The sequence below is a fragment of the Acipenser ruthenus genome, chromosome 2 (genome assembly GCF_902713425.1).
Source record: "Acipenser ruthenus chromosome 2, fAciRut3.2 maternal haplotype, whole genome shotgun sequence".
Lineage (NCBI taxonomy): Eukaryota > Metazoa > Chordata > Actinopteri > Acipenseriformes > Acipenseridae > Acipenser > Acipenser ruthenus.
In genome coordinates, this window is record NC_081190.1 from 2,201,259 (window position 1) to 2,219,632 (window position 18,374).

An 18,374-nucleotide genomic window follows, 5' to 3' on the forward strand; every position below is an offset into this window, starting at 1 on the left:
CTGTGTCTTTCTATCTGTGTGTGTGAGTGCTGTGTCTTTCTATCTGTGTGTGTAAGTGCTGTGTCTTTCTATCTGTGTGTGTGAGTGCTGTGTCTTTCTATCTGTGTGTGTAAGTGCTGTGTCTTTCTATCTGTGTGTGTAAGTGCTGTGTCTTTCTATCTGTGTGTGTGAGTGCTGTGTCTTTCTATCTGTGTGTGTGAGTGCTGTGTCTTTCTATCTGTGTGTGTGAGTGCTGTGTCTTTCTATCTGTGTGTGTGAGTGCTGTGTCTTTCTATCTGTGTGTGTGAGTGCTGTGTCTTTCTATCTGTGTGTGTGAGTGCTGTGTCTTTCTATCTGTGTGTGTGAGTGCTGTGTCTTTCTATCTGTGTGTGTGAGTGCTGTGTCTTTCTATCTGTGTGTGTGAGTGCTGTGTCTTTCTATCTGTGTGTGTGAGTGCTGTGTCTTTCTATCTGTGTGTGTAAGTGCTGTGTCTTTCTATCTGTGTGTGTGAGTGCTGTGTCTTTCTATCTGTGTGTGTGAGTGCTGTGTCTTTCTATCTGTGTGTGTGAGTGCTGTGTCTTTCTATCTGTGTGTGTGAGTGCTGTGTCTTTCTATCTGTGTGTGTGAGTGCTGTGTCTTTCTATCTGTGTGTGTAAGTGCTGTGTCTTTCTATCTGTGTGTGTAAGTGCTGTGTCTTTCTATCTGTGTGTGTGAGTGCTGTGTCTTTCTATCTGTGTGTGTAAGTGCTGTGTCTTTCTATCTGTGTGTGTAAGTGCTGTGTCTTTCTATCTGTGTGTGTAAGTGCTGTGTCTTTCTATCTGTGTGTGTGAGTGCTGTGTCTTTCTATCTGTGTGTGTGAGTGCTGTGTCTTTCTATCTGTGTGTGTGAGTGCTGTGTCTTTCTATCTGTGTGTGTGAGTGCTGTGTCTTTCTATCTGTGTGTGTAAGTGCTGTGTCTTTCTATTTGTGTGTGTGAGTGCTGTGTCTTTCTATCTGTGTGTGTGAGTGCTGTGTCTTTCTATCTGTGTGTGTGAGTGCTGTGTCTTTCTATCTGTGTGTGTGTGTCTGCTTGTCAGGGGGCGGTATTACCTGTAAGCTGAGTGCGATCTGGCGGATGTAGATCATATTTAAATCCTCAAGGATTCGCAGTTTCTCCTCCATGTCAGCGAATTTTTCAATTGGCATTCCACGAAGATAAATCCAAGTAATAAAAGAGAAGGAATCCCGGGTTTGGGTTTATTTCTGACCCACAAATGAGTTTATTCTTCGAGATTCTTAATTAAAAGTGCATAACACATTTGATGGTGGTTTAAGAGTTCAATTTTGTTCTTAAAACTGATCAATCAACCAGATTTATAATTTATTTTATATATAATTCAGTCCACGTACTCACTTCTTTTCAGATGCACAAAAACTCACTGGTCATTCAATTAACTTTAAACAAAACACATAAATTGAAGACAAAAGATGCTTTCTAGGAGTGTCCAGGCAGCAGCAGTGTTTTCCTGTTTCTTGTGCCTTCTGTTCATCGTTCTGTTCGCTTGCAAGCACGCACTGTGGTAACGCACGATGCTCTCTCCAAGAACTTCTTCGACTTTATCAGTGCTCGGCTGGGGGAAACCTCCCCTTCCTGTGCATTACAATATGCTACTTATTTGCTTGCTTGTGATTTCACTCCATATCTCAGAACAATTGTCTACTTGACGCGCCCACACTGTTCCCAGATTCTGAGAAGTACGGGGTCCTTCATTTACTGTTTGCTTTGTGTCTCTCCGTGCGTCCTAATGTGACTCCGTCTGCCCCTCCACCCATCCCACGACAAAGGGCATCTCCAGCACACAACAGCCCCGCTGTGTTTTACTAAATGACCGTGGGGTTGCTGCCACAGTAGCGCACATACACGTTTTGAGCTGCTAATTAAAAATGTATATAGAGTCCCAAATAAGCAAACGATAACTGCCAAATCAGTACCCGCCTGAATAAAGTTAGTCTGTGGACTCGGCAGCTGAAATGAAAGCACCAAGGTGCCCCACACACACTCGCAGGAAGGGGGGTGTATTGTTAACGCGCTCTGCTAACACAAGGTTTAAAAATAGCAGAGCCCACGATTACCAAATAAACCAGACACCTAATTCTTTAGTGGTTATTATTATTTACTTGCGTGTTAACCGACATCCCCAGGTTAAGAAACGCGTCTGTTTCACTCAGCACAATAATAAATATATCATTGAATGTAATACGTTATAGGTGCATTGACCACCATAATCAATTTTATAGTTTAATTGATAACTATACATTTTCTCATCGACAAATGAGAAAGAAACACAGTTCTATGAACAATGCCTGTTGTGATCTGTCAGGATGCGAAGCGGTTTGCGTTTCATTTTCCAGTCAGAAAACAACGTGCTTACAATTACCGCGGCCAATTCGGTGAAACAACGAGCCCGTTTATTACAACTGAAACAGGAAAGCCTCATTCAAACTCTGAGAAAATGTATTTGCTCAGTGCTATATAAAATCACCAGGACCAGCTAGATGTAGTTTTAATTCAGACATTTAAAAAAGGCAATTTACAGCTTAGATATATCTTCAGTCCTTCGAAACATTTCTTCCACCCTCTTAGAAGTGTCCTTAATGTTTTAAATGAATTATTTACGCAGATAAATCTACTGTGTTGATTAAATATTTAAAGGGAGTTATTATGAGCAGAAGGATTCCAATACTACATTCAATAGATCATGTCTCAATGTCTTTAACTCTGCAACATCGTTATTTCACTACAGTTGAACATTTCTAACCTCTGATTTTGCCTGCATTACTCAAGTCTCATACACTCACAGTCTTAAACCGTTTCTGCTTATATTATATATCTGTCACGTGATCCTTACACTAGTCAAGCACTCATGCAAGCAGCTACATTAAAAACACATTATAAAGCACCAAGTTTATCGGTTAAATAATAATAATAATAATAATAATAATAATAATAATAATAATAATAATAATAATATATTCGTCGTCAAACACAAGCAAGATCGTAGCGCTACTGGTGCAGTCTCAGGTTTGTGTTTCTGCCCGTGATCTACTCACATGGCACTCGACTCGGGGCAAATAGGCAACAATAGTCTTCCAACAGTCCCGTTTTAGGGCTGACGGAAACCTGTCTGGAAAGGGAGTTTCACAGCTCCCTGCGTGTAGGTCTCGGAAGGAAAGGTGCATTGCCGTGCGCACTGACAGATGTAATGCAAACTGAGGTGGTACGTTACTTGTCATCACCACTTTCCAATCCCTGATTAACAGTTTTCTCAAGATATTATTTCATTGTATTCCAGGTTTCTTTTGTAGCCAGTTTTGACTTTAGTTGAACAACGATTCCTGCCGGTATACTGTCACCACTCCAAGGACAATGAACTGTGCGTTATAACGGTACTCGGTACGTTTGTTTTGTTTTCAGTTCCTCAGTAATCTTTGTCCTGTTCAAATAGAAAACAACAGCTCTCCTCCTTCACACTCTCTCATTTCTCTCTCGTTCGCACTTTGCTGTAGTTTTGCTCGCCTATCTCGGTGTTCCATGCCTCAGTCTCTCTCTCTCTTGCACAAAGAAGTATAAGTCACAAACTCGACTATGTATCTCCTCTGACAGGAAACGACAGCCCTTCCCTGCTCGCTGGCGCGCACTCCTTCTCCCTCTGCCTCTCAACCAGCACCTCCAAGAAAGGCGATAAAACAGCCTGGCTTCTAAACCCAAATTCCTGAAACACACACACACACACACACCGAAACACACACTGAGACACACACACAGAGAACTGTCTTTTACAAGCCACCCAACCAAACTGCCGTTTTGGTTTTTTTTTAACTCTTTGGACAATTCATGTCAGAAACAATATGTTAAAACTACTCTGTTGCTAGTTTTTAGAGCAATAAATTACCTGCCCCCAGCTGTAATTACATTGTTTCTGCTTCTTGCTTTTCCCAAACACAGAGGCCTCCTCCCCAAAACGAGGAAGGCTGAAGCTGTCGCTCTGTGCTTAAAGAGAAACCGATACCGTTACTAGATCAGAAATAAATAAACAACTCGAGATTAGTTTCATTGACATTAAATAAAAAGGTGCAAACTTTGCAGGGGCTGATCTCATCAATTATACCCCACCAGGATAAACCCCCAAACTGGATTGTACAGCACATCGGAACAGCCTGGATTTTATCAACCACTGCAAAGGACAAATCGATGACGCAAATGGGTTGATTCCCCAGTGCTGTGAAATGCTCTAATAGTAGCTTTTGAGTCAGTTCTCTGTGTGTTTAGGCTCTAATCCAGTGTTCTTTAAACAAGGCTATTTACAATTGCAGGTGTCTGAACAGACCCATGCCTCTTCTCATTGCATCTGTTAGTAACAAACACTCCAGTCCTGTTCATGAAGGTGACAGGGAGCATCTGTTAGGGGAGATTGGCGCAACCACAAAAAGCTAATTTGTGTTTCTCCTTATGTTCTTGTTGTAAATAGAAGCACTTGGAGATCACACAATGAAATTAAAAGCCATGGTAAAACCCGACGTGAGCCACTCTCTCAGCTTGCGCTGTCCTAGCAGCCTTCAATTGCCTGCTCTCCAGCGAGTCTAAATATCACCCCAGTGCACAGCCTACACCACATCCTGCTAGGCAGGGCTGCAATCAGCCTGAGCCACAAGAAACAGGAATGATCCAAGTGGAACGATATCCTGCAAGCACACTGAAGCTTCTCAGAGGGGAAGACTCTCTACAGGTGCTGCTCCTGTCTGAAGTTTGCATCACACTCTGATTGATGCTTTACATTTACCCTTCAGGTTCTTATAGTTTTATTGCCATCAAGAAAGTTCAAGTATTACAAGCCCTGGGTTGGCAATAACTCTCACTGCATAGCAGTTTGATCCATTCCTGGTTTTATTAAGTTTAACAAGACATTCCTGAGCTTGTTACCTACAGACTGTGGCTAATCAAGATCATAATAAAATCTGGAATGGGTGAAACTGTTTTTCAAAAGGAATCTTATCCCTGAAAGTGGAAAAAATGATTTCTCCACCACATCACATACTGTCACAAAACAATCAGTCCTCTGGGTAGCTGCTAAGCCTGAGCAGAGAATGTGATGTTCGTGGCAGTGCTCCAACAGATCTTACTCTAGTTTCCAGTTTTACACATGTTGATTAAAAGCTAAGTTATTCATAAAACAAACCTTTCTGGCAACTGCTGAATCAAATAGTTGACTGTGATTGTAGCTTTTCAAATTGGGGGGGGATTGCTGGAAAATGTCCTCTAAAACCAGTTGCCTGAAAGTTATCTTGGGCTTTAAATGTGTTAGACCCAGTCAGAAGCTGAATCTACTGCAGTCCTCCGTGCTTCCAGCAGGTGATGTTGGCAAGCTACAGGATTCTATAAATTTGAATGGGCTATCATAAAGAAAAGAAATCACCAGAGCACAAGGACATCTGGAGAAGAGATCCAGACAAACATCATACACTTCCTCTGCTGCAGCGAGTCCCTGCCAAATCATCCCAATAAACAGTTTCCTGGGGCACTGACCCCACCCACCTCCGGAACACCTGGACATCTCTGTCTCTTTAAATACTTTTTATTAAATTCAGCACTCCACGTGCAATGCTGATATGCCTATGTCCTGTCCCTGATGGAGAAAGTAGCAATTTTCTCTGGAATTATGCATGTAGATTTCATTATACAGGGATGGATATAAGACTCCTATTGCACAACAGTTTCCCCCATTCCAGGTTTTAATACGAGCTAGATTAGCCACAGTGTACAGGTAACAAGCTCAGGTGTGTCTTATTAAACTAGTGAAACCAGGAATGTACCAAATTGCTATGCAATGGGAGTCCAAGCCCTGAGCCCTGATCACTGGGCTACAGTAACCAACTTGAATCTCTGTTGGTAACACAGAGTTTTCACCGCTCCAGCACACAAGCAGGCCCTTTGTCTGAGACGGGCGAGACTGTTCTGTTCCCTAAAAGCATGACTCTATCCAGCTGGAATGCTGCATGACATGGGGCTTCAGGGAACTGCGACTTTCTCCCAGATTGTTTGGGGTTCCTCTGCATCTGGCGAGCCGTGCTGTTCTTTCATGGGGATTAATTATCCCGAGCAAATCTGCAGTCAGCAGTGTTTAACCAGACAGACACTTCCTTTGGCTAAACATTCAGAAACCTTGGGAAAGAATGCCATCGGGGGTCCACAGATTACTGGGATATCTTGGGATTACAACCCTGTGGTGCTGGAACAAACACAGGTTTCCATGTTTGAATTTAACTTTGAAAATTCAAACAAGTATTACAAAATTCTTTCATTTTTAATTAGCTGAAAAAAGTACAGTTGGTACCATGTTGCAGTATAGAAATGATCAGCAGTAAAGCAAACACAGAACCACATCAAATCCCTCCACTAAACACAGCAGGGAAACACTCTTCTGTGCAGCAGAGCACATTGGGGTTATTATTTCAGATCTCACTCATGCATTGCACAATTTCTTAATCAGAATTTAAACACAGCTCTCCTGGATTGATGCAAATATTCCTCACACAAAAGATGTAGCTATGTTATATGCATATTTTAAATTATTGTATTAGAGTTACTTCTGTTTCAGACTCATGAACACCGTGATGAGTGAGGTTCGATTTTGAGCAACCCTGTAATGAATACAGCAGTCCAGCAGAGGGCACTCCTGCACCACAGTGCACAGGGTAAGCTACAGGTGCTGTCCCTGCCTGAGTCATTGGCAGCTCTTATCTTATCAGAGCACAGAGGGATAAAGCAGCTTCCTGCAGACAATGACACACCCTTTACACTATCAAACAGATTATTTAGTCTGAATGAGAGATGCCCTTGACTCATTCTGTCCTCACATCAGCAGATAATCCTCACAAGGGAAAGCACTGGCAGATGGAATCGCATCTCGTGGGGGAAACCCAACCACAAGTCATTCTTGTTCTCAATTCTCTCTCAGGTTCAGACACAGCCCCGCAGGCACTGTAGCCTCGTCCCCTTCACATGTCCACCCGACTCAATCACGAGTTTAGGGAGCTTCAAACAAAGCCATTTAATCCATGGACACCAAACAACTTTAGGATACTGCTGAGCGATGCGACACGTGACTTCAAATACAGAGCGCTCTTATTAAGAACTGATAAGGGTTTACATTGTCATTCAGACCAACGGACTGTGGCCATGCCAGTCCCCCAGTCTGGACACACAGCTATGCAATGCCCAGGCGCCCACATGCCCAGCCTGCCCACAGGACTCAGAGTCTCATTATATTAAAGAGTATGGTGGCAATGGCATTTTGTATTGAAAGCCTGTGTGAATTACTCCAAAGAGAACGTGGTGTAGTGGTGAGATCAGCAGACAGATGGAAGTGTAGTTTCAGAAGGAGCAGTTATGTCAGAATAGGTCTTCTAGACATTCTCTTAACAGCATGTTATTCATGTAATTGATTGTTGCAGTTCAAAGCTCTGTACTTATCTATACAGAGGACATATTGAACTGTTAGAAGTAGTGCCAAAAAGTGAGTGCCAGGAACTCTGAATGCATTAGTGTTAGCAAACATATTCAAGTGATAATGCAGAGCAACGAGGCAGATGGTGCCAATCTTCACTGTTGCAGACTGTTAGCCAGGAAAGTTACTTCTCCTTCCTTTTGAATTTGAAATATTTTCATAAAAGTCAGAAAGGTTCCACCACAGGGTCCCCACACCTCGCAAGCAGAGACAGCAAACTGTCTCAATTATGCAGTGGTTTCCCATACTTACACATTATTTAACATTTCAACAAACATGACTTGAATTGTAATTGGTGGCAAAAATGCCCATGTTCATTCCTATAAAATAATTGATACATGACTGTATCAAAAAGATATCGAGTAAAGGAAACCAATGTATCAATTACATCTGAAATAAAGAACACCTATTCCACTGTACACAAGAATGTTTCTCTCCTTCCTTCAACAGGTAATGTGACGATGATGTACACGATTTATTTTACTCCTAAAAATGTATTAAGTGCACAGGTGCAGGCAGACAGCCACATTCAGATACATTGTACCAGCTACTGCTTACATACCGCCTACTATGGGCAGCGCACTTCAGAATACCCAAATGATCGTCCGCTTCCTAGTACCTGATGGATCTCAAAACTTTGTCAAGCTGGGTCTTAAAGGGTCAAGCTGGGTCTTAAAGGGTCTTAAAGGTCTTAAAGGTGATCTCAGCGATTCAACTGCAACAGCATGACTAGTTAACCCATTCCATAGCCTCTGTGTAAAAATGGGCCTCACCAGAGAGAGAGCAGGGGCAGTTGATTTGGTTAGTAAAGGTGATCTACAGGATAAGGCAGATCCCAGTGCAGACAGTTTAAATGCTCTTTGGGTGTGTGTGTGTATGTGCTCAGGGGGAAGAACTCCAAGCACATATTACCAAATATTGAATGAGAATAAAGAGAGAGAGAGAGAGAGAGAGAGAGAGAGAGAGAGAGAGAGAGAGAGAGAGAGAGAGAGAGAGAGAGAGAGAGAGAGAGAGAGAGGTAAGTGATTACACAGCACAGTGAATGAAAGGTTGGGCCCCCACACAAAGGAGAATCAATGCAGGAGGATGTCATATCTAGAGCAGCCCAGCAGAGGCCTCATTAATCCCACAGGTGACCCTCATTGCATCATTCTGTTCTATTCCGCTGGCTGAGCAGGGAATAGAAATAAGATCCCTATTGCATAGCAGTTTCACACATTCCAGGTTTTACTACAAGCTTGATTAGCCTCAGTATATACAGTAGGCACTGTAGCAAGCTCAGGTGCTCAGGTTTGTCTCATTAAACTCATGGATCAAACTGCTATGCACTGGGAGTCTCATTTCCATCCCTGCTGAGTGTATCATTCAAGAGCCTGCTCAAGGACACACTTGCCAGTGGAGATGCATTTCACTTCAATGGGTGAATGTGCATCAGCTCCCACCTATGGTGTGACCAGTCCAGTGAAGGATAACAGTAAACATGCTGGTCCTGCATCTGCCAGTGCGTTTGCTTTTTCAGTTTGTTTTTCCCTGCCTTCGCTGAACCACCAGGTGTTCTCTATATCCACAACAGGAAGTGACTTCACAGGCCCTCCACTATACAATCTATTGTTTCGCCAATGTCCATGGAACACTGTGTTTGTACAATACAGTGTAAAGTAAAGCTACTGTACAAATAGAATGTTCTAGTGGCAAAACCGTTCCAAAACGTCTTGCTCCAATTCAGCATACTCCATTGTTGTCAGAAGTAGAAGTTCTAGTTGTTTTTAGGGATTCTGCAGCAACATCAGAGAGCAAAATTACACCCCCCCCACCCAACAAAGCAGCAGTTTCTAAATATAATGTTATAAACGAGTGAAAGGGTCATGCGAAACGCAAACACATGCTTTTGTGTTGCTTCTCTTTTAACTCGTTGACCGAGAAAAAAAACCTGTTGTATCCCAGAAAAACATTGTTTCTCAAAAAATGTAATATTATATATATATATATATATATATATATATATATATATATATATATATATATTGTAAAAGGACTCACCCACTCGGGTTCGTTGCCCCTTTAAAAACACGACCCAGGACACTCAAATGGATTTTTTTCAGCGCGGTTGCGCTATTTTTTAATAAACACAAAAGTAAAACAAAGCACACAAAATAAACACCTAGCTCTTTCTGAGCACTAACTACACACGCAGGAACCTAACTATCACAGGACGGCTAAGCCGTTTCCCTGTTCCACAAAACTTAACCACACAGGTTTGCACTGTACCTTTTTCCTCGGGACTGCCAGGAAGCAGAGCACTCCTTTCTGCCTCCTTCTCTTTAGCAGCCCCGAGCAGACTGCCTGCTCTCCTTTTAAACCCCGCACCTGGGCCTAATTTCCAATAGCGCCCAGGTGCGGATGATAATTAACAATAAAACAATTAAACAATTAAACAAAACAATAAGACAATTAAGAAATCAATTAGAAAATCCAATGAAACAATAAAGCAACACAAATCAAAACGGTGCATTTCTATAGCAGGGAGGTTTTAACCCCCTCCCTGCTGTTTCTCATAACCCGCTACTTCACAATATATATATATAACAAGTTTGAGAAAAAGGAAAACTGCTGTGTACCAAAATGATCAATAAGAAAAAAGAAAAAAAGAGAAAAGGATATTTCAGGTACTTAAAAAGATAGAATAATTGATTACAAATTAATTATCAGGACGTTTCGGACTACAAGTCCTTCATCGGCTGAATACAAAAAAACAGTGCTTTAAGAAGTTGATAAAAAACAAACAAGTAGTCTTTTAAACAAAATTCCAGAATGTTGATGATGATGATGATGATGATGATGATGATGATGATGATGATGATGATGTGGATGACCTCAGAATAGAATGTTCATTCCAAATGGCTCCAAAGTGCCTAGTTTGAAAATAAGTTCACATTCCTTTTGTTTCCTGACAGCATTAGTTCCATAGCATTGAACCATCCCACAAATTGTGATGTCTTCTATAGTGTGGTCATTTTCTGTTAAATGTATGTATGTATATATATATATATATATATATATATATATATATATATATATATACACACACACAAAATGCTACATTAAACACTTTTAGCAAATTGATAGAAAATGATATTACAAAAAAAATGTTCGGCCCCTAAACATTATAACATTAGTCAATTAGAAAGAAAAGCTGTTAAGGAGTTGAAAGAGAACAATACAATAATAATTAAAATCGGCAGACAAAGGAGGCTCTATTGTTATTCAAAATACTGAAGATTATGTTTGTGAAGTTTTAAGACAATTAAATCATTCTGATTTCTATGAACTGTTAACAGGGGATCCTACACTGCAATGTAAACATGCAAGAGATGTTGTTCTTGAAAAACCATTGGAAAGCAGTTTGATCACTAAAAATCAGTTTGAGTTTATGAAAGTGGAGTTTCTGATTACACCAGTATTTTATACATAACCAGAAATACATAAGAATCCTGTACAACCACCAGGAAGACCCACAGTATCAGCTAATGGGGTTCCATTTCAGAACCGCTAAGTCAGTTTGTAGATTTTATTAAAGATTTACCTTCCTATGTATCTGATACTCGAGAGGTGATCAAATCACTTTCTGGTTTTATAGTCCCTCCTGAATCATTTGCGGTTTCATTTGATGTAGAAAGTTTCTACACTATTATACCACATGAGGGTGGACTGGAGGCATTGACATTTTATTTTGAAGAGAAGAAAAATGAATTACCCATGGAAGTTTTGTTGGAATTGACTGCATTTATTTTGAAATCTAATTCCTTCTTGTTTTAAAATAAATACTATTTGCAAACCCAAGGAATTATGCAAATTGATATACGGGTTAATGGGAAACACAATATATCAATGATACTGCCTCCAGTCCACTACTTCAGAATGCTTTACTTTGGAAAAGGCACACTGATGACATCATTCTGTTGTGGACTGGTTCTCTAGATGATTTATTGCTGTTTAGAGATTGTATAAATAACACTTACCCTACTTTGACATTCACTATGGAATACAGTCAAACTGAGATACACTTCTTAGACCTGTGTATTTCTATAAACTCTGATGGTAAATTTAAAACCTCAATCTTTCATAAGCCTACTGACAGAATCACGATTCTTCATGCAGATAGTAATCATCCTAAACATATGATCAAAAACATATACCACATGGTCAATTTATACATCATATGTGATCATACATTAGACTATGAAACTAAAGCTTAGGACATGAGGAATCGTTTTCTGTCTAGAGGCTACAAAAGAGATATAGTTGATACAGCGTTTAACAGATCAGAAAGAATAAAGTGGGGTGCTGTTTTAAAACCGTAAAAACCTAATGAATCCACTGAGAACAGAGCCACTTTATAACTGAACACAACCACATGGCTAATGATGTGAAGAAGATTACACTGAAACATTGGAAAATATTGGAATGTGATCCCCAGTTAAAATAGTTTGCTACTTCCACCAGCACCTAGTGGAAACTGGTTATCGAATGAATTGAACGGTAATTATCCATGTGGCAGATGTACACATTGCTCTAACACACATAATACCAAATATTTCAATCATCCACATTCAGGTCAGAAATATGTAATTCAGGATTGTATTAATTGTAACTCCACCCATGTGATATATATATTCTTAAATGCCTTTGTGGACTAGCATATATAGGTCAAACAAAAATAAATCTGATAATACGTAGAGTGGAGCATAAAGCCGCTATAAGTAACAGCAATATGGATTACACTATAGCTAGGCACTATAAAAAAAAAATAATCATGCTTCTGCCGCTACCTTAAAATTCATTGCCATTGAAAAGGTGTTAATTCCTGTAAGAGGAGGTGACACAGTTAAGCGTCTATTACAAAGGGAATCAGTTTGGATTGTCACTTTGAAGACAATGGAACCTCATGGTCTTAATGAAACACTGGACCTTAGTCCTTATCTGTAACAACGGGCTTCTGATTAATTAATAATGTGTCATATGAAACACATGTAATGATTGAGAGCTATAATACTGTATTTATTTGTAGGAAATGATATAATTGTGTATTTTGTGTTTTAAATCTTCTTCTGTATCTGTAAGAATGTATATCAAATCATGTCCTTTACTTGTTTGAATGATTTAATGACTAATTGATGATGTAATATATATATATATATATATATATATATATATATATATATATATATATATATATATATATATAAACATACCACTCCATTCTAGAAACGCTCCTCTCCCTGCAGCAGTATCAATACAGTACGTGACCATTTCAGGCTAATTCTGTTCCCTTGGTCTATACTGTAGATTCCCTTTTCTTTTTTGAAACAAACAGGATTGGGTTTCCTGCTGACGGTGTCCCAGTGTGACCCAGAGCACCCCTTCCATCCCGGCAGGGATATTTAAGGCAGACCCTCACAGGAGGGGGGTGGCACCCATCCGTTTTTCCATAAAGACCTCCTGCTTCGTCAGGATTTCTCGGGTTGGAATCTGACCGGGTCAGAAAGTCAACACCCACCGCGTGTCAGTTACCAGGAGTCACAACTCAGTCTGTGTGGCCAGGGAGCAGAGCAGAGTGCACTGCCTGCTAAAGCCCACACTGCACCCCAGAGATACTCCCAGACCATATCTCCATACAGTGTGCATAGCAGGCTGGAGTCTCAGGGTCTGGTCTGTGCTTCCTGCAGCTACAGTTAGAGCTGCGCAAACCGATTATTTGAATCGAGTTCTCCACAGAAATCAAGCTCTGCCAATCAGGTGAGGGGCATTGGTGTTGATTGGGCTGATCAACCAATTAAAGTGAACCGATTGAAGAAGCAGCTGCTTGGATTTATGATGATTGATGCTTTTCTTAGACTGCAGAACAGCAATCCACACAAATCCACGCAGCTGTTTCTTCACTTGGAAAGATAAATTAGCAACACCAATGACCCTCGTCTGAGGAGAGCTTGATCCGAATAAGCAACTGGAATTATTCTGTGTACCAAGGCTACGATGCACCTTGGTTTGAGCAATCAGCCCTTTCTTAAATACACCTTCCCCCCCTGTGCTGTAGCTGCATGAACTACAGCTAATAGTAAAGCTGCACACTCACAGGGCACATATAGTTATCATGCTGTGATGAGAGGGGTGATCTGTCCAGAGCAGGATTTAGCTGAGGCCCGACTGCTCAAATTCCTGGACCTGGTCATTTCAATAACATACCTGAAAAAGGGTTGTCCATAAACGCGGGAGTGGTTGCAGTGCTCATGTGAGTTTCTAACCCTGTGTACCACTCTAGCTGTCTTGTATGCAGTGTCACGTCTGGCACGCAAGCACCATTCCTCCACTAGAACAGCCCAAGGTGGAGTCAGTTTTCCCCACAGACATATCACATGCCTTTCATGTACAAATGCTATAAAAGCACAAGATCTGCTCTAAAACGCTCACAAAGACACAGTATCTTCCGATGATGTTGTTGGTTTTTTTTTGTAACCAATTATGCCTTTGCAATGCTGGAGTGAGAGATGAGATGGAAGGGGTCACCGCAGTTCAAATCTCACACCGGCAAACACCTGACGGACTAAAGCAAGCTGCGTCGCTGTCTTAAAAACAGTCCAAAACCAGGAATTAACCCATCATATCAAAAGGCAGTTTAAAGGGATACTTTATACCAGCTACATTTTCCTAATCTTTAGTTTGTTTAATATCATATCATGTGTATTTTGATTTACTCTCTATTGTTGTTTCCCATTATTTGCCATGACAGGGATGGAGTTTAATAAAACACACTTGAGCTTGTTACCTATACGCTGTGGCTAATCAAGCTCGTAGTAAAACCTGGAATGGGTGACACTGCTATGCAATAGTCATCCCTGCATGCTATACTGATTCTGAAACAAATTCTTAAAGTGAGTTGGCAGAAGCATATGAGTGTTGCACAGGCTTCACCGACGGGTTTCAGCGCCCAGCGCAACGTTAATATGCTCCCCCCGTCTCACTAGCAGTCTCTGCAAAACTCATTTTTGCTTGAGTGGTTGATAAACATGGCAAATTATGATCTCGGCAAAAACACTAGCGAATCACACAGTGCAGACATTGAGTAACAGGGCATTAGAGATAAGAACTGAAGATTAGGATAATGTAGTGCTGACTAACTGCAAGCTACAGAAGTTTAGACAGGTTCAGGAATTTTGCCACATTGCCAAGTGAACATGCACACACAGATTAGGTCTGTGCATTACCTAATAAATTAAACATTAAAAACAAGACTGAATCCGTTGTAGGAGGGTTAAGCCTTCCTGATAAAATGTTATTTTCCATAAATTGTAGGCGTCTGATAATTATCAAAAGCTCTTCTAATAAAACTCTCGTTACAGGAACATGGCACTTTAACTTCTGATGAGCAATTCCTTTTAATCCTCCAGCAATGACTAAGAGGAACATTGTGAGTCTAATATAAACTGGGATTACGGTGGATTACATCCTGAACCTGAGGGATGAGTGTGGGTTGGCAGACAGTCCTGCGGTATTGTATTGTGGCTGGTGAAGTCAAGTGCAGCTGCAGGGATCTGCAGGAGGATAAGCAGTGCCAAGGAGCCACTAGTGTCATTATCATGAGTGACCCTTATACAAGACCATTCCCACAAAAACGCTACAAAATGAGTTAAACATGACTTACAAGGTGGTAGGAATTGAGCGGTCTATTTACTGTTTTGAAGGAGTCAGTAGCACTGCAGTTGCAGTTGTAGTATTAAGAATATAAAAAAGTTTACAAACGAGAGGAGGCCATTCAGCCCATCTTGCTCGTTTGGTTGTTGAGCGGTCTATTTCTCGTTTTGAAGGAGTCAGTAGCACTGGAGTTGCAGTAGTGGTATTGAATTGAGCTGTCTGTTTCTTGTTTTGATGGAGTCAGTAGCACTGGAGTTGCAGTAGTGGTATTGAATTGAGCTGTCTATTTCTTGTTTTGATGGAGTCAGTAGCACTGGAGTTGCAGTAGTGGTATTGAATTGAGCTGTCTATTTCTCGTTTTGAAGGAGTCAGTAGCACTGGAGTTGCAGTAGTGGTATTGAATTGAGCTGTCTGTTTCTTGTTTTGAAGGAGTCAGTAGCACTGGAGTTGCAGTAGTGGCATTGAATTGAGCTGTCTGTTTCTTGTTTTGATGGAATCAGTAGCACTGGAGTTGCAGTTGTAGTATTGAATTGAGCTGTCTGTTTCTTGTTTTGATGGAATCAGTAGCACTGGAGTTGCAGTAGTGGTATTGAATTGAGCTGTCTGTTTCTTGTTTTGAAGGAGTCAGTAGCACTGCAGTTGCAGTTATAGTATAGAAAGGGAGTGCACTTTGTTCAGCTCATAGTGCCTTGTTTATCTTATCAATAAACCGGCGATACTCTTGCAGGGATGGAAATACAGTAAGATTCCCTGCATAGCATTTTGATTCAATCCTGATTTTACTATGCGTTTAAAAAGACACACCTGAGCTGGTTACCTAGACACTGAGGCTAATCAAGCACATGTTAAAACCGGGAATGGGTGAAACTGCCACCCAATACAGAGCCCCAATGGCAGCTGAAGAGAAGAATCAAAAAGGAAAGTACCAACACTCAAAATGACCAGCACTTCAGTGGCTTGCATGACTCAAGACCACCCATTCAAAGTGCTCTGCCAGTGAAATGTGAATGTAAATAGCTTTTTCAGCAGTAGGCACTTTCTCCAGCTGGAGGTCATGAATGTCACCCGCAAGCTAAAATGTAACCACCCCCACCCACCCCTTCGAATACCTTGTTTTGTTTACCCGACAGATTTTTAACACATCTATAAAAACCTGTTTTTCCAACACAGGCTTGTGCGTCTAAGGTTACAACCTTCATGAACAAACAGGTAAACCATACAGCGTACTACAAGACTGCCCATCTGCTTTCCTACTAGTCTGAAAGTGCATCCTGGGTAACCCCTGGCACTTCAATCACAGCTATCTGCATAACACTTTCATACATTCGGTCACAGCGTTGATTTGATTGTGCTTATTGTTAAGCTGCTCTGATTTCTGTAACACAAGAAGGCATGGCTGGTGGTTCTGCACAGCAGGCAAGTCAATGCGCAACACCCCCAGGGTCTGTGCTCTCCATGAGTGTGTGTGAGTGAGTGTGCCAGTGTCTTTGTGTGTGTGAGTGAAAGTTCCAGGTAACAAGATAAAGGCTAGCTCCAGGTTAACTTGCACTGTTCAGCAGTTAGATAGAGCATGTGTAAGAGGGGCACTACAATCTACTTTCATTCAAAACATTGCCTTTGCTCTACTCTGTACCGCAGAAAGGTACCTGGAACTGACCGTTAGTTCATTATTTTTTTAAATAGCAAGTCTTGGTAGTTATCCTTGTAAATTCCCTTGATTCTGAAATTTCATTTTGCGTACTCTCATTATTATAAGTTACAGTACACGTTCCATTAACGATCTGCTTTGCTCTGTAAAGTTACAAAGTCCTTATTGTGCGGCCCTGCAGTGTGTAAAGATCATTGAGTCACAGCACAGAACAGATCCTGATTGTGCCAGTCAAGAATCACACACAGACCCAGGGGTGTTGAAACAGACACGACCTTTGTTAACTCTTAACTTCCTTACAAGGATAAAAACTCGCTGACAGAATCATTTCATAGCTGAGCAATAACGCTCTGCCTTGAAATGTCTGGAGCAGGGACTGATTTCGAGTCATCAATGAGTGGGCCTTCTACCCACAGGAATGGAAATGCTGTAAGAATCCCATTGCACAGCAGTATGATCCAGTCCTGGTTTTACTATTAGTTTAATAAGACACAACTGAGTTTGTCACACTGTGGCTAATCAAGCTCATATCAAAACCTGGAATGTGTGAAACTGCTATGCAATAGAAGTCTTATTTCCATCCTAGATCCAGACGTTCTGCAACTCAGTATAATGGTGTCAGAAATACATCAGAAGACAGCACTGCGGAGCGTGGCAGCTCAGTGGCTTGACAATGAGATCTGAATATCTTTACTGTGCCGCATGTTACAACACAGTATCTTACTGAATGGTTGAATGTTTCAAGTTATGGATCAGACTACTAGAGTACCACACCCCAATCACTACCTCACAGCACTACAGTATTCTCAAATAGCAAACTGCTCCTTCATTTCAACCCGTGAGAGCACTAGAAGAAATGTGATTGTTATGCCCCTGCGATTCATAGATGATGTACTGCTCATGAAAAACAAACGTCCAGTCCAGTTTTTCAAGTGCAATAAAAAGGTTGACATTTGGAAAAACTAGACCTAACCACCGTTTCTTTGAGGGCTTTCAACTGCATCAGAGTGTTTCATACTAGTTTGGTAAAATGAATAGTTTTTCATTCCACTTGTTTGCACTGGAACAAAAGGTTTCATGAATGCAACCCATAGGTTTCTTTCTTCTGTTTCAAACAATGTATATTTTGTAGTTGGAGGGGTGGGGTGTATTCTCACATTTCAGCAGCAACAGAGGAGTAGGCTAGACTAACACTACAACATTGTCCAATGCATGTTCAGCGTGTCCCCATGTCTGCAGGATATTGTAAGGTGTCATTTCTGTGGGCGGAGGTGTAAGGGTAGGTCTGACTGCACGGTGAGCCCCAGTATAAACGCCCAGGCTTCACATTCAGGATTGCAGATCATCACCATTCATGTAACATGTATTTCACTGCTTACAAACTACACACACTCCAGCATATGTTGAGTTTCATACAACGCATAAACCTCGCAAGGCTTGTTACAGTACAGCAGTGTCCTGTTTTACCTTGCTCCTTCGTCCTTACGTGGGAGCAGTATCATTGCAATGCTTCAT

At 41.1% G+C, this 18,374-nt stretch overlaps 1 protein-coding gene across 5 annotated transcripts in view; it reads right to left on the bottom strand.

Moving 5' to 3' along the window:
* Nucleotides 1-18,374, bottom strand: part of LOC117403532 (rhotekin-like) — a 128,191-nt gene that overhangs the window by 76,865 nt on the left and 32,952 nt on the right. The window contains exon 1 of one of the 5 annotated variants that reach the window (XM_058986143.1): nt 1,068-2,208. The exons of the other annotated variants lie outside the window; for them this stretch is intronic. Coding sequence (XP_058842126.1) covers nt 1,068-1,163 — 96 coding nt within the window. The 5' untranslated portion in view covers nt 1,164-2,208. Of the gene's footprint in view, nt 1-1,067; nt 2,209-18,374 lie in introns of those variants that run through there. 5 annotated transcript variants of the gene reach the window in all.